Source organism: Vulpes vulpes, chromosome 13 (assembly GCF_048418805.1).
Source record: "Vulpes vulpes isolate BD-2025 chromosome 13, VulVul3, whole genome shotgun sequence".
Classification (NCBI taxonomy): Eukaryota; Metazoa; Chordata; class Mammalia; order Carnivora; family Canidae; genus Vulpes; species Vulpes vulpes.
This window is the reverse complement of record NC_132792.1, coordinates 96,149,313-96,163,672: the sequence shown is the minus strand read 5'-3', so window position 1 is coordinate 96,163,672 and position 14,360 is coordinate 96,149,313. Positions and strand designations below refer to the sequence as shown.

General features: G+C 37.8%; 1 protein-coding gene across 13 annotated transcripts in view; it reads left to right on the top strand.

Moving 5' to 3' along the window:
- The window catches only part of OSBPL1A (oxysterol binding protein like 1A), a 243,936-nt gene that overhangs the window by 198,165 nt on the left and 31,411 nt on the right, over nucleotides 1-14,360 (top strand). For all 13 annotated transcript variants that reach the window (XM_072735104.1, XM_026006517.2, XM_072735109.1 and 10 more), the window contains one exon: nucleotides 12,669-12,744. In XM_072735104.1, coding sequence (XP_072591205.1) covers nucleotides 12,669-12,744 — 76 coding nt within the window. The remainder of the gene's footprint in view (nucleotides 1-12,668; nucleotides 12,745-14,360) is intronic.

The following is a 14,360-nucleotide window of genomic DNA, read 5'->3' as shown; positions in this document are numbered from 1 at the left end:
TCTGTTGTGTTCTAATTGCCAGTTCAACAAAGCTTAGAATTTAGTGAACAATAAGAATTGAAGTAATTCTGGAACAACAGCCTTCCATGTTCTCAAGAAATAAATGGAGAGGTGAATAAGAGTGCATGTAGAAACTTACCCTTTCAGATATCAGAGAGAATGAATTGCACCTCCTATAGTTCTTTGTTCTAACCAGGAGCTAAGGGGTAGAAAGAAGTACATTTCCAAAAATGAAACTTGATACTTTTTGCATAACTTGTAAATAAGAATATGTTCCCCCAGTGATGAGAATGCATTTACCCAAGTGATGCTTTTTTAAACATGACTTGCTTTCACCTTTTTTTTTTTTTAAAGATTTTATTTATTTATTCATGAGAGACACAGAGAGAGGCAGAGACACAGGCAGAGGGAGAAGCAGGCTCCATGCAGGGAGTCCAACATGGGACTCGATCCCAGGTCCCCAGGATCACGCCCTGGGCTGAAGGTGGCGCTAAACCACTGAGCCGCCTGGGCTTTCACCCTTTCTTAAAGAGATTTATGAACTGTATTCCAGATGGACCATGTAAAAAATGTTTCAAGTAAGATTATCCATAATTTGTGAAAATGAAATGACTTTTTTATTACAGCCATAATTGACTCTTGTAACATTATTTTAAAATCTAATTTCAGTTTTGTGAATTTAATTTTATAGTTTATTTCCAGTGGCAGTCTCCTTTGGAAAACTATTTCAGTTTGGGTGATTAGTAAGCATCAGTTGTATAATAGAAATTAAAGATGATTAGATTCAACTATAAGCTTTGTTCGTTAGACTTATACAGTTGATCCTTGAACAACATGGGTTTAAACTGTGGGTCCATTTGTATGTGGATTTTTTCAATCAATACCATACCGTACTATGAATGTATTTTCTCTCTCGTGATATTCTTAACATTTTTTCAAGCTTACTTTATTGTAAGAATATAGTATATAATATAACATACAAAATATGTGCTAAACTGTTTATGTTATCCATAAGGCTTCTGGTCCAATAGTGGACTATTAGCAGTTAAGTTTTGGGAAGTCAGAAGTTATACACAGATCTTAAGCTGTGGGGGGGGGGGGCAATTGGCATCCCTAACCCCTTTGTTGTTCAGAGGTCACCTGTATTTAAATTGAGACTTGAGGAAGAAAGGATTTGGGTGGAGGGAGAAGAATTCTGTTAGTTGAGCAGAGTTATATAGTAAGTACATTCTGCAAATAGATATACACAGATAAGTTCAAAATATGTAATATAAGTATGCATACAAATTTTCAGCATTACAGTTAAAGATGTATTAAAATTGTTCTATGAAATTATTTTCTTAGATATTTAGTTCATTGATTTGATCTTGAATCAAAGATGAGAATTAGATTTTTTGCTTTTCTGAATATCCAAATGAATATTCTACCTAAATTTATGATTCCCTCAATATTTAATATGAACAAATGTTTAAGTGTCAAGTACAAGTAAAAATATGTGTTAAGAAATCTGGTTTTGAAAATGTTTTCTTAAGTGACTTAGAGTAGAATTTGATTGTGTTCTTCATACTTCACTTGCTACTTACCCATATCTCATTTTTTTCACTGTTTTTCTTTCTTTGGCCCATTTTAACTTGAGATGTTAGGGAAAACCACTAATTTTAATACACTGAGCATGTGGTAAATGCAAGATACTCTGTACTGTGAGGGATACAGAGGAGAATAAGACAATCCCTAATCTCGGGGAGATCACACTTCAGTGAGTGGGAGACATGTACACAAATAATGGGATAAATGAAGATAGGGAAAATAAAGAATTGTGAAATTAAGCAGTGTGTGAACACTAGCCTACCTTGGTGTTTTACATTATTAAAATGTAAGAGCTGCTTTTAAAATCCCCTTGCTGACAAGCAGCATGTTTGGTTCTTGATCATTTCTCAGATAGGTGCTGGAGAGAGACCTCAAGGGAGGAGGACCCATGCTTAAAGTCTCCCCGGAGTGATGTGTTTGATGAAAGGAGGTACATGCTAGCCTGAAGATAGGAATCAGATTATTTTAAAAACACTGTCCTCAGCCCACCGGTATCCTGTCACAAGAGAGACCATTGGCTAAAGCAGTCATTGTCCTGCAGTGATTATTAATAGAATGGTGAAGTGTTTTTATCTTGTCCATAGAGAAAATAGTGAAAGATATCTATTTGTTTCAAATATAGATTATGATATAACTTGTATTGCCTCCCCAGACTTGGTTTGGCAAATTATACTATAAACAGGATCAGAAGACCAGGATAGACTTTGGAAAAAGTTTTCTGCAATATAGGTGGTAAGTAAAATACTTATAATATGCAGAAAGCTCATACAAATTGAGAAGCTAATTTAGTAGGGAGAGGATATCGCCAATGACTATGAATGTTTTCATACTAATTTTTTTTTTCTTTCATACTAATTTTTATAAAAATACGTATTTTATAAAAATAAGAAAAGTTTAAAATTCGTTAAGACTGATGTACAGGTAAGACTCTGAAACTTGGTTGCCATGAGACTCTGAACTGTCCCAGGCATCAGTCTGTTCTCAGTACAGATTTAGCTGCTGCCAGGTAAGGAGACTGTACAGCTGTGTAGTCTGGACTTGGAGGTTTGCCCCAGGTTGTGCAGGTAGGCTGTGACGAGAGTGTGGACAGTGGCCCTGGTGGCATCCTGTGGTTCTCTTCTATTCTCTGTGAGAAAGAGTCCACACCTGAGGATAATGCTATTTCAGGAAGCATTCAGCAAGACCTGTGTGGCTCATGTGGCCTGGTGAAAGAAGCAAACCTGAAAATCATCAAACACCTGGCATCTCCTTTCAGCCAAAGCTTAAGTTCGCCTGCCTTCATTTTAAAATATCTTTTCTACTTTTTTTCCAAGTCTTCATGAGCAAAGAGCATTGTTCTGTGTTTACCAGAGCTATCCATGGAGCAAGAGCAGGAAGACAGTGGGCCTGGTGTCCATCAGGTAGATTGGGAGGCTGTGGTCAGGCTGAGCCTTACATACAGTTTCTGCCATCTAAGACTACCTTAAAGACTTGGGGGATTGTGATGTCCTGAACTTGACCAACTTTTTTTTCAGAATAAGGGGGATTCTAGCACAGCATTTGTTAGTCACACTTCGTGAATAATTTGGTTCAGTTTGGGGTCTGTCCTCAGCACTGGGTAGGCGGGCAGTAATGGGATAACGCACTGAACCGTTTGCATTACACAGATAGAACCACTGTGGTGGGACTTCTCCCTCAAAACCAGTTATTGTGCTGTTGTGCAGATCGTTGTAATGTCATCTGTATGCTTGAAAATAGAACCAGGACATATCACTCTCAGTCCCTGGTACAGGGTGTTTTCTCTCTGTGTGAAGAAAAAAAGGAAGCATAGAATTCAGGATATAATGACTCTCAGAAAGACTACAAGGGAAGAGAATAATCAATCTATGGTTTTAGCCTGATAGCTACTCTCCTCTGTTCTTACTTCTGCCTGAACTAATACCTCCTTCATCTAGTATCAATAGGGATTTTTTTTTTTTTGTCCTGGTGGGGGTAGTGAAAATTTTAAATATAGAAACATATCCTTTTCAGTATAAATCATTTAAAAAGTTTTAAATTTGCTACCTAATGATTAAAAAATTTCATTGTCTCTCCTTTAAGTAATACTGTGGAAGACTTAGCATTTTCTTAATGATTAGGTTATAGCATTTTCTTAATGATTAGGTTATGAACTATCTCCCATTGATTTAGACTCCCATGTTTGGATGATTTTTGTTTTTTCCCCCGCAGACTTAGAAGCAATCACAAAAATCCAGCATGTCCAGTTGTAGCTACTAGCCACCTGTGGTTTTTGAACATTTGAAATGTGGCTAGTGTGAGACAGAATATTTAGTCTTAATTAATACAAGTTTAAATTGTAAAAATGAAGCTATTTTTTCATTAAGTGACATTTTATTGTTTTGGTAAGGCTAGACTTCACTTTAACTTGAAAACTGAGCTAAATTGAGATGTGCTCTAAGTGTAAAATACACATTGAATTTTAAAGACTTAAGATGGGAATAAATGTAAAAGTATCTCAATTTTTTATGTTGATTACATGTCGAGATGCAAATATTTTGGTCCTCAGAATATTAGCCGACAGGCAAAACCATCTAATGCAAAACCTTGTTTATAATAAAGTGTTGAATATCCCCTGTAATTTATTGAATATTGTACTACCAGGGAAAAACAGAATGGTTGTGTGAGTGCAGAATGGTTGTAAGTGTATTGTTTGTTTACCCTTGTGACTGTGTGGCTGACCTGGGGGATGGAGCTCCCACTATTTGGCATCATGAGAGATTATCAACTTGTTGTTAGCCTGGGAAAAGATCAGAATTCAAAATTTGAAGTATGGTTACTAGTAGATGCATATCACTTTTCACTCCATCATAATGGATGCCTTTGATTAGTTTGTCTTGTCTAAATTGCTCCAGCTAGGACATTGAGTATTGTCTTAAATACAAGTGGTTAGAGTAGGCATCCTTGCCTTCCTGGTTCCCAATCTTAGAGGAAATGCTTTTAGTTTCTTTCCAATGAGTGTAACGTTAGCTGTGAGTTTGTCGCCTATAGCTTTTATTTAATGTTGAGGTGTGTTCCTTCCCTACCCAATCTTTTAAGGTTTTTAGTCATGAAAGGATGAATTTTGTCAAATGCTTTTTCTGCATCTATTGAGATGGTTCTGTGATTTTTATTTTTTCATTTTATTGATCCACATTTATTAATTTGTGTATGTTGAACTATACCTGCATCTCAGAGATAAATCCCACCTGGTCATGGCATGTAATCTTTTAATGTGTTCTTCAGTTCGGTTTGCTAATATTTTGTTGATAATTTTTGCATCTGTACTCATCAGGGATATTGATCCGTAATTTTCTTGTGGTGTCCTTATCTGATGTTAGTATCATGTAATGCTAGCTTTACAGAATGAGTTTGGAAGTGTCCTTCCTCCTTGATATTTCATAAGAGTTTGAGGAGGGTTGGTGCTAATTCTCCTTTAAATGTTTGGTAGATTCTTAAGTGAAACTGTCGGATCCTGGGGTCTTCTGTTTTGGGAATTTTTTAAATTACTGTTTCAGTCTCTTTCCTCATTATTGGTCTGTTTAGATTTTCTCTTTCTTGATTCAAAGTGTTGACAGGTTATTGTTCTAGAAAAGTATCCTTTTCTTCTAGGTTTTATAATTTGTTGGCAGTAATCTGTTATGATTCTGTGTATTTCTGTAGTAACAGTTGTAATGTTTTCATTTCTAATTTTGAGGTTTTTTTTTCTTAGTTTAGCTAAAAGTTTGTCAGTTTTGTTTATATTTTTGAAGAACCAGATCCGTTCTATCGTTTCTATCCATTCCCTATTTTATTAGTTTATACTTTTCTCCTCATTACGTCCTTTCTTCCGCTAACTTGGGCTTAGTTTGTTCTTTTACTGGTTCCTTGAGGTATAAAGTTAGGTTGTTTGAGATCTTATTTCTTTACACAGTGCATTTATTGCCGTTAATTTCCCTCTCAAAACTGCTTTGTCATAACCCACAATACTTGATATGTTGTGTTATCATTTGCGTTAGTTTGGAGATAATATTTTATTTCCCTTTTGATTTCTTTTTTGACCCATTGGTAGAAGAGTGTTTAGTTTCTACATATTTGAATATCTACACACTTCTTCATATTGATTACTAATTTCATGCATTTTTTAAAATTTTATTTATTTATTTATTTATGATAGAGAGAGAGAGAGAGAGAGAGAGAGAGAGAGGCAGAGACACAGGCAGAGGGAGAAGCAGGCTCCATGCACCGGGATCCCGATGTGAGATTCAATCCCAGGTCTCCAGGATCGTGCCCTGGGCCAAAGGCAGGCGCTAAACTGCTGCGCCACCCAGGGATCCCAATTTCATGCATTTGTGATCAGAGAAGATAGTTGGTATGACTTTAGTCGTCTTGAATTTGCTAAGATTTGTGACCTATCATATGATGTTTCCTGAAGAATGTTCCATGTGTACTTGAGAAGAATGCGTATTCTGCTGCTATTGGATAGAATGTTCTGTATAGGTCTGTTAAGCCCACCTATCCTAAAGTATGGTTTGATTTCATCATTCTTTAGATGATCTATTGATTGCTGATACTGGGTACTGATTGCTTCTACAGTTACTATATTGTTCTTAATTTCTTCCTTAAGATCTGTTATTTTTTAAAAGATTGTGTGTGTGTGAGGGAGGGAGGGGGAGAGAGAGAGAGAGAGAGAGAGAGAGAGAGAGAGAGAGCGAGCATGAGCAGGGAGAGGGACAACCATAAGCCAACTACCCCCCACCCAGGGACCCTGGGATCATGACCCGAGCCAAAGGCAGACACTTAACCAACTGAGACTTCCAAGTGCCTGCCTTAAGATCTGTTATTACATAACAGCACTTAACATATATTCAGTGCTCAGGTGTTGGGACTGTAAATATTTATGATTGTTATACCTTCTTGACGTATTGACCCCCCCCCTCCTTTATCATTATATAATGACCTTTGTCTTTTAGTACCCTTTTTGGCTTGGAATCTGTGTTGCCTGATATAAGTATGGTTACACCAAACTTTTTTCTCTTTTTTGTCATTTTGCAATATCATCATCCGTTCTTTCATGTTGAACCTATGTGTGTCTTTAGAGCTCCTGTTAGGAAGCACATAGTTGCCTTGTGTGTGCAAGCACACGTGCGCTTAAGATTTATTTATTTATTTTAGAGAGCACATGCACAAGCCAAGGGTAGAGGATTGCAGGGAGAGGCAGAGAGAGAATCTCGGGAGCCCCTTAACCCCCAAACCCCTGCCCCCACCCAGCATAGAGAACGGAGCATGATGCAGGGGTTGATCTCACAACCCAACCCAAGGTCATGACCTGAACCAAAACTGAGTTGGACATTCAACCAAGTGAGTCACCCAGGTACATGGCTCTTGTTTTATTTTAATCCATCCAGTTACTCTGCCTTTTGATTGGTAAGTTAAGTCCATTTGCATTTAAGGTATGTTGTTATGTGAAGACTAACTACTGCTTTTTTATCTTTTGCTTTTGATTATCTTTCTATTGTTTCTTGTCCCTTCTATTTCTACCTTTATGTGTTGGTGGTTTTCCATGGTGATTTGCTCAGTCTCCCCCATTTTATGTTTTGTGCCTCTGCTCTAGATTTTTGCTTTATGGTAGCCATGAGGATTATATAAAACATTTCATAGATAAAATAGTCCTTTTTCTGTTGATAGCATTCTGTTTTCATTTTCCTACCAAGGTTTTATCCTTTGTTGTTACAAATTATCTCTTTTTATGCTATGATTTTGTTACCAGGTTCTAGTAACTATAGTTACTTTCAATGCTCTTTTCCTTTATGCTATAATTACAAGTTTAATATAGTATTCTTAAAAAAAAGAGTTATAGCATTATTACTTGCCTGGTTAATCAGATTGAATTTTGTGTACTTTCATCTTTTCATTTCTTCACTTGAAAAGTTCCCTTCAACACTTCTGTGAAGGCAGGTCTGGTGGTGGTGAACTCCTTTAGTTTTTGTTTGGGAGGAAGACTTCATTTTTCCTGCATAAGATAGCTTTGCCAGGTAGAGTATTCTTGGCTGGCAGTTTTTATCTTTCAATATTTTGAATATGTCATTCCACTCTCTCCTCTCTCTTGGCCTGTAGAGATTCTGCTGAGAAATCTGCTAATAGCCTAATAGCCCACTGGGGGACCTTTGTAGGTTACTTTTTTTTTTTCCTGGATGCCTTTAAAATTGCTTTTTTACCGTCGACTTTTTTTTTCTTTAATTTTATTTATTCACTCATGAGAGAGACACACACAGAGGCAAAGACATAGGCTGAGGGAGAAGCAGGCTCCACAGAGGGAGCCCCATGTGGGACTCGATCCTGGGACTCCAGGATCATGCCCTGGGCTGAAGGCAGGCACTAAACTGCTGAGCCACCCAGGCATCCCTAATATCCAGTTTTGGCAGTTTTAATATAACATGTCTTGGAGAAGGTATTTTTCCCTTGAGAGACAGTAAGGTGTTCTGTTAGCTTCTTGGACTTATATATCCAGTTACTTTCTAAGGTTTGGGAAGTTCTCAGCTATTATTTCTTTAAATGCACTGTTCCCTTCTCTTTTTCTTCTGAGATACCCATTATTCTTATATTGGCATTTCTAATGGAGTCAGAGAGTTTGAATAGGGTGTCGTCACTTTTTAAAAATCTTCATTCTCTTCCACCTGAATCATTTCTATATTTCTGTCCTCAAACTTGCTCTCATCTTCTCTTCCATATGATATGCTCTGTTTCCAGTGCATTCTAATGCATTTTTCATCTCATTTATTGAGTTCTTCAGCTCCAGAATTTCTTTTTTAGAATTTCATTCTTTCTGATAAAGCACTTCTATTCATTTTATTTCGGAGTTTTCTTATAGCTCATTGAATTTCATCATAACTGCTAATTTAAATTATCAATTAGATGGCAGTATTTCATGTCTTTGAATTCCATTGCTAGAAAATTGTCATTATCTTCTTATGATACTGTATCACCATGGTTTCTCATGGTGTTTGATGAGAAGTACCACTGCTTCCACATTTGAAGTAGTGAACACTTCTTATTTAGCCAAGGCTTTGTTTACTAACAGTTCAACAGGTTCGTAGATGGGGGCTTTTCTTTTCTTTTCCAGAAGATGGGGCTATAGCACAACTTTTTGGTTTTTGTTACCAGAGCTGACTTCCTGCTAAGGGTAAAGAGCATGAAAAAAGCAAAAGGGTAGTGGCAAAGTGGGAAGGAGGTAGGTACTTAGCACTTGGGGCTTTGGGTGTGCCCATAGCTTCTTGGGGGGATCTTCAAGTGGGAAGGGTACCAGAGGTTTGTGGGCCAGCCTCTTGCCTCTTGGGGCAGACAGCAGATGCTTTCCTTTAGTTCCCTTTGTCTACTTCTCTTACCTTCCCTCCTCTGGCCACTGGAGTCTCTTCTCAGGGCACCTGGTCCCTCCTATTGCAGCATCTGTTGCCAGGCAGACCCCCACTCGCTGCCTAATAACCCTCCACCTCCTCTCACTGCCTTACAACCCTCCACCTCCTTTGGCAAAAAAGTGCTGGTTTGCACTCAGGGACCAGTTGCTGCCAGCTCCCCCACCTCTTCCATGGTCTTTAAGGGCACACGGATGGATGGATTGCTTGGGCATCCTGGTATGCTATGCAGAGGTGCTGGTTTTTTTCTTCTTCTTCTTTCTTCTTTCTTCTTTCTTCTTTCTTCTTTCTTCTTTCTTCTTTCTTCTTCTTCCAGGATATGTATGTCCAATTAGTTGTAAATCAGAGGAGAGAGAAGAGGAATGACTCACAGCACCATGATGCTGGATCATTCCCAAATAAAATGCTATTAAAATGAATTTGTCTTGTTCTCTTTCCTTGCTTAATGTAGCCTCTGCAAAATGTAAACTCAGAGTTTTCGTATCTCTGTGGGAGGTCTTCCAACTTTGGCACCACTAACATTTTGGGCTGGAAAATTCTTTGTGTGGTGGTCCATTTCGTTCCCTGTAGGATGTTTAGTGACATTCTTTGCCCAGCTATTCTAGATCAGCTTCCCACCCAGTACAGGAATGCCTTTTTGGGCCATGACAGAGAGGGATCATTCAGCCTGTTTGAAATGTTTACTTAATAAGAATCTTTATCATTTTGAGAATTAATTGTAAGATGGACCTTTTTATCAGCATCCTATAACTTCTTCAAGTGGTCTTAGTCCTAATCCCTTGAGTAGCACAGATTAAACCAAATTCTTTATGAAAAAGCTAATGCAAAAAAAAAAGCAAAAAAAAAAAAAAAAAAGCTAATGCATGCTAACAGGCCTTATAAATTCTAAAGTTCATTCAACAATTACTTAAACTCCTCCTTTGTGTTAGGCACTGTCCTAGGCAACAGGGATAAGAGAAGCATATGAAACATGAGCTCTCAGCGAGCTTGCATACCATCTTGGGGGGGGGGGGTGTTAATATTTGAGAGCCTACCATAGTATGTCATGTGTTGGTCAGTGCTGTGGAGAATACCGAAGCGGGCAAAGGTGTATAGGGCATGCTCTCATTGGAAGGGAGACAGGGCAGGGGGAATGGTATTACTTCTGGCCCTGTCCTCGAATACCCCAAGACCTCTACCATGCCTGCTGTTCCCCAGACCTCCAGTTTCTTTTGGAATGCATATTACCTTCATCTGTTTCTTATAAGAAATGTTTTCCAGACACCTTTGCCTAGCTTCTGATAACATTTCCTTAGTGAAAGTGTTAAGGTTCCTTTTAAAAGTTCCTTTTCAGATTCACGTGGATCTGAATTCTGGCTCTGGTCTGATCAGTGCAGAGTTGTCCTTAGGAATATTCTAGCTGATGTTCTCCTTTTGGCAATCCGAGATGGCACCTGCCTTTTTGGCAGCCTCCTGGTGCTGTTGACTCAGATTACGGTCAGCGAGCTGAGGTCTTTTACTGTGCTACAGCTTCCACATTGTGGGATTGTCCCATAGGATGGTGTTTCTCTTCCTGCTTTTGATCAGCTTATTGAACACAATGTGATCTGAAGGGGTTCACTTCTGCATGTCTTACAGAAGAAAATACCTGGGCTTGGTGATGGTCCATTACCTTTCACAGTCCCTTTTATCTCTACCTTTTGGTTGTACTTTGGAATAGATAATGTTGCAGGTGATCTGGCCTTCTGATGAATGAGTATCTACTACATTTTCATAAAACACCATAACAGGATATGTGCATAAAAATGAACGTGGGATATTCCCAGGTGGGATTCTTAGCTGGCAATCTTGTAATGATTTCTAAATGGAAAATTAAAAAACAAAACCCAAAATCCTTGGATGTCTTTTATCAACTTCTTCCGGAATATTTATTCTTGCCTTTAATCCAAAATAGTCATATATACTAATATAGTCAATGTAAGTATTGGTTGGGAGGGATTACAGGCCCTCATTCAATCTTCACAAAGCTTATTTCAGGCTCAGCCTTCTAGCATCTGTTCCATTTCTGCCCAACTTTTTCCTAAACAAAAGATAAAAGATTTAGTTGATATGGTTGACCCTTGAATGATATACCTCCCAGGCAGTTGAAAACCCATGTGTAATTTTTGACTCCTCAAAAACTTAACTACTGACAGCCTACTGTTGACCAGAAGATGTACCAGTAACAGTCAATTAACATATTTTGTATGTCATACATATTATATACCGTATTTTACAATAAAGTGAGCTAAAAAAATAAAATGTTATTTAAGAAATCATAAGGAAGAGAAAATACATTTACAGTACCATATTGCATTTATAAAAACAACAACAACCACCCACGTATAAGTGGGCCAGTGTGGTTCAAACCCATGTTATTCAGGGGTCAACTGTACACATCTCTAAAACTGCATTGTGCATGCAAATGATAGATAATTGCAGGGATGCTGTCCCTAGGTTCCATTGTTCATGTCACAGAGATTCATAGTCCTGGATTGTGGAGAATGTGATTTAAATACCATCTGTGGCTACTTATCCAGCAGATTGGTTAGATGACAAATCTGCCAAATGAGCAGTGTGTGTTTCTAAAAAAGATAACCAGAATTTTACCATGGAGGATTTGAAAATCTTATCTATTTAAAAACTATATCAACCTCTATCATTCAAATTAATTAGTTTATAGAATAACAGTTCTTTAGAGGACAATATTTTCTTTAGTATTTTAGTTACATAGGTATATTTTAAACAGCAACTGCTAAACCAGGATCCCTTACCATAACCTAAGATAACCAAAAAGAATGTATTATTTTACCAGTGTTTCAGAAAGTTGGTGTGATACCTCTTACTGCTCCCCTTGGTAGTGCTGTTGCTGTGATTTGTGGAAGTGAGGTTGGCTTCTGGCCAGCCAGCCCTGGCTTCAGGATGCCCAAGCCCTGTCATGTTGCTTATCCAGACCACAGACACCCACCATCCTTTTGGCTGCCTCCAAACCCCTGCAGAGGCTTTGAAAGTACTCCTTCTGTAGAAGTTAATTTGTAAGGGGTTTCCTATATACCCAGAGATGCTAAATGTTGTTCAACTTCAGGGTCTTTGGGGAAGTACTAATGTATAATGCTGGGCCTAAATTTATTTTGGCTTTATAGTTCATTTGCATTTTTCCATTTAGTTTCTTAACTTTAAACTGGGCCCTGTGATGGCATTTTGTTTACATTATTTAGCAGGTAGAGTAAAATAATGTATGAAGTATCAAGATATGGCCAGTGTGTCTTGAACCAAACAGTGGAGTCTGATATGCCAGCATAGGAAAGGAGCATGTACCTCTGGGGTGGTGCACGTTGGACACCACTGAGGGAGAACGAGAATCATTAGGATCAGAATAACAATGAAATCATTCAAATAATCAGTGAAACAATCAGTGATCCCCAGGGTCAGGGGATCTGCTGTGACACTTCAGGGGCCAACATAGCAGTAATCAGTAATCTGTAATCTGTTGTCTACAACCCCAGACAAACCCTCTTTTACTCTCTCTACAACCAGGCATATTTTTATGGTATTTATACGTGTATGCCTGTGGTGTTTATATTAATGGCAGTAGCTTTTCCTTCCTAGTGTCAGTGGCATTAAGATTAACTGTTAATTTTTCTTTTCTTCTTCCAGAACAAGCTTGCCTTCTCCTATGTTTTCCAGAAACGACTTCAGTATCTGGAGCATCCTGAGAAAATGTATTGGAATGGTAAATTAACTCTCAGTTTTATAACATTAAGCAGATGTATGTTTCCTTGCATACTCCTTGGAAGGGAATCTTCATGTTGGCATAAACGTGATGTACAACAAAGTTCATGGAAGCTTGTATCAGAAATTGGGGAAAAGCCTTAGGTTTGCCTGACAGGATTTGAGCCACTCTTTATGCTACTTTAATAGGATTTTAATGGGACTTTTCACTGTAAAGAAAAAAAAGAAAATGAATGCTCTTTTCCTGTTGTCATACCACATATGTATTTCCCTGTAAAATTACCCAGAAATTCTCTTAGAAAGCACAGTCACACCAAAGCATAGAATGTAATTTCACGTCTACTTCTTTGCATAAGCTAGTTGTGTTTACTTTGGATGTTAAGTGTGGTATATAGATATTTGGAATGTATCTGTACTTAGCTGCAACAGGTAGATCTGATTTGGGGAGAGGGCAGCAGATGGCAAAATTTACTATTCCATAAATCCTTACATTCTCTAAAACAGTAGTCTGCAGCACCACCGTGACATCAGTTAGGCTAGAATTCTGAGTAAAGTTATCTTAACTCTTCTAACATGACCTTTGACCAACTAGAATGATGAAAATTTGAAACATGCGAGCCGTAAGCTGCTAAAGAATCTGCCTGGACATTACCTTTTGTAATTTTGCAGTTTAATGTGCTTTCTGGGAATACTCCAAGAACTTTCCCTGTACCAAGAAGTATAGTCACTTTCTTTTCATTCTGGTGCTTGAAAGCCTTGCAACTCGTGACGCGCCCACTTTGGCATTTTTCTAACGTCCCTGTTCTCTGCATGGGGTTATCTCATCTGAGATTTTCCAAATGTGACTTCCAAGAAGCTAATCCCAGAAACATCATTTTAAGCAAGTATTTTCTGATTCTGCTTTGTGGAGAGTAATTCAGCTAAGCTCTACAGCTGAAAAAGGGAATTTATCCCAGCCTTGCCGCTTCCTGTTTTGAGATCCTGGAGAAGCTACCTTGCCACCCTGCAAAGGGTTTCCTCCCATGTAAAGTTAGGAGACTAATTTGTACCTAATAGATGTATTGAGAGATAAATAACATATGTAAATTGTGTAGGAAGTCCCTGATTTAGCATAATGCTCAATATTAGCATCAGTTCATCACACTTGAGAATCAGAGCAACTGCATCTAATCCTATTTTGATTATATTAAGATTCGTCAGGACAAACCAAATGTATATATTAGTAAGTTGTTAAGATACATATTACTGTCTTCGGATCTGAAATTTTTAGGACAAAAAATTAATATTTGTATTCTACAGAGTCAATATTTCTCAAACCCTTAGTAAACATATTTACCATTATGATTGAATATGCAAACATGTATATATGCATGTGTTTAAAATTAAAACCAGTTTCACAAAAGGAATAGTCATCATAACAAATGGTATTTCCCATTATGTTAAATTAAGGCTGATTCCAACTCACTGTATTAATTACACAGCCTCTAATGAATGAAACCCTCACTGTAGAATTGGTACCATATCTGTCAAGGACTGTTTGGTCAACAGAATTTATATGCACACTTAAGATGTGATTGAGTCTTTTTGGACATCGTAGAAATACAGTTTCCTGTATTT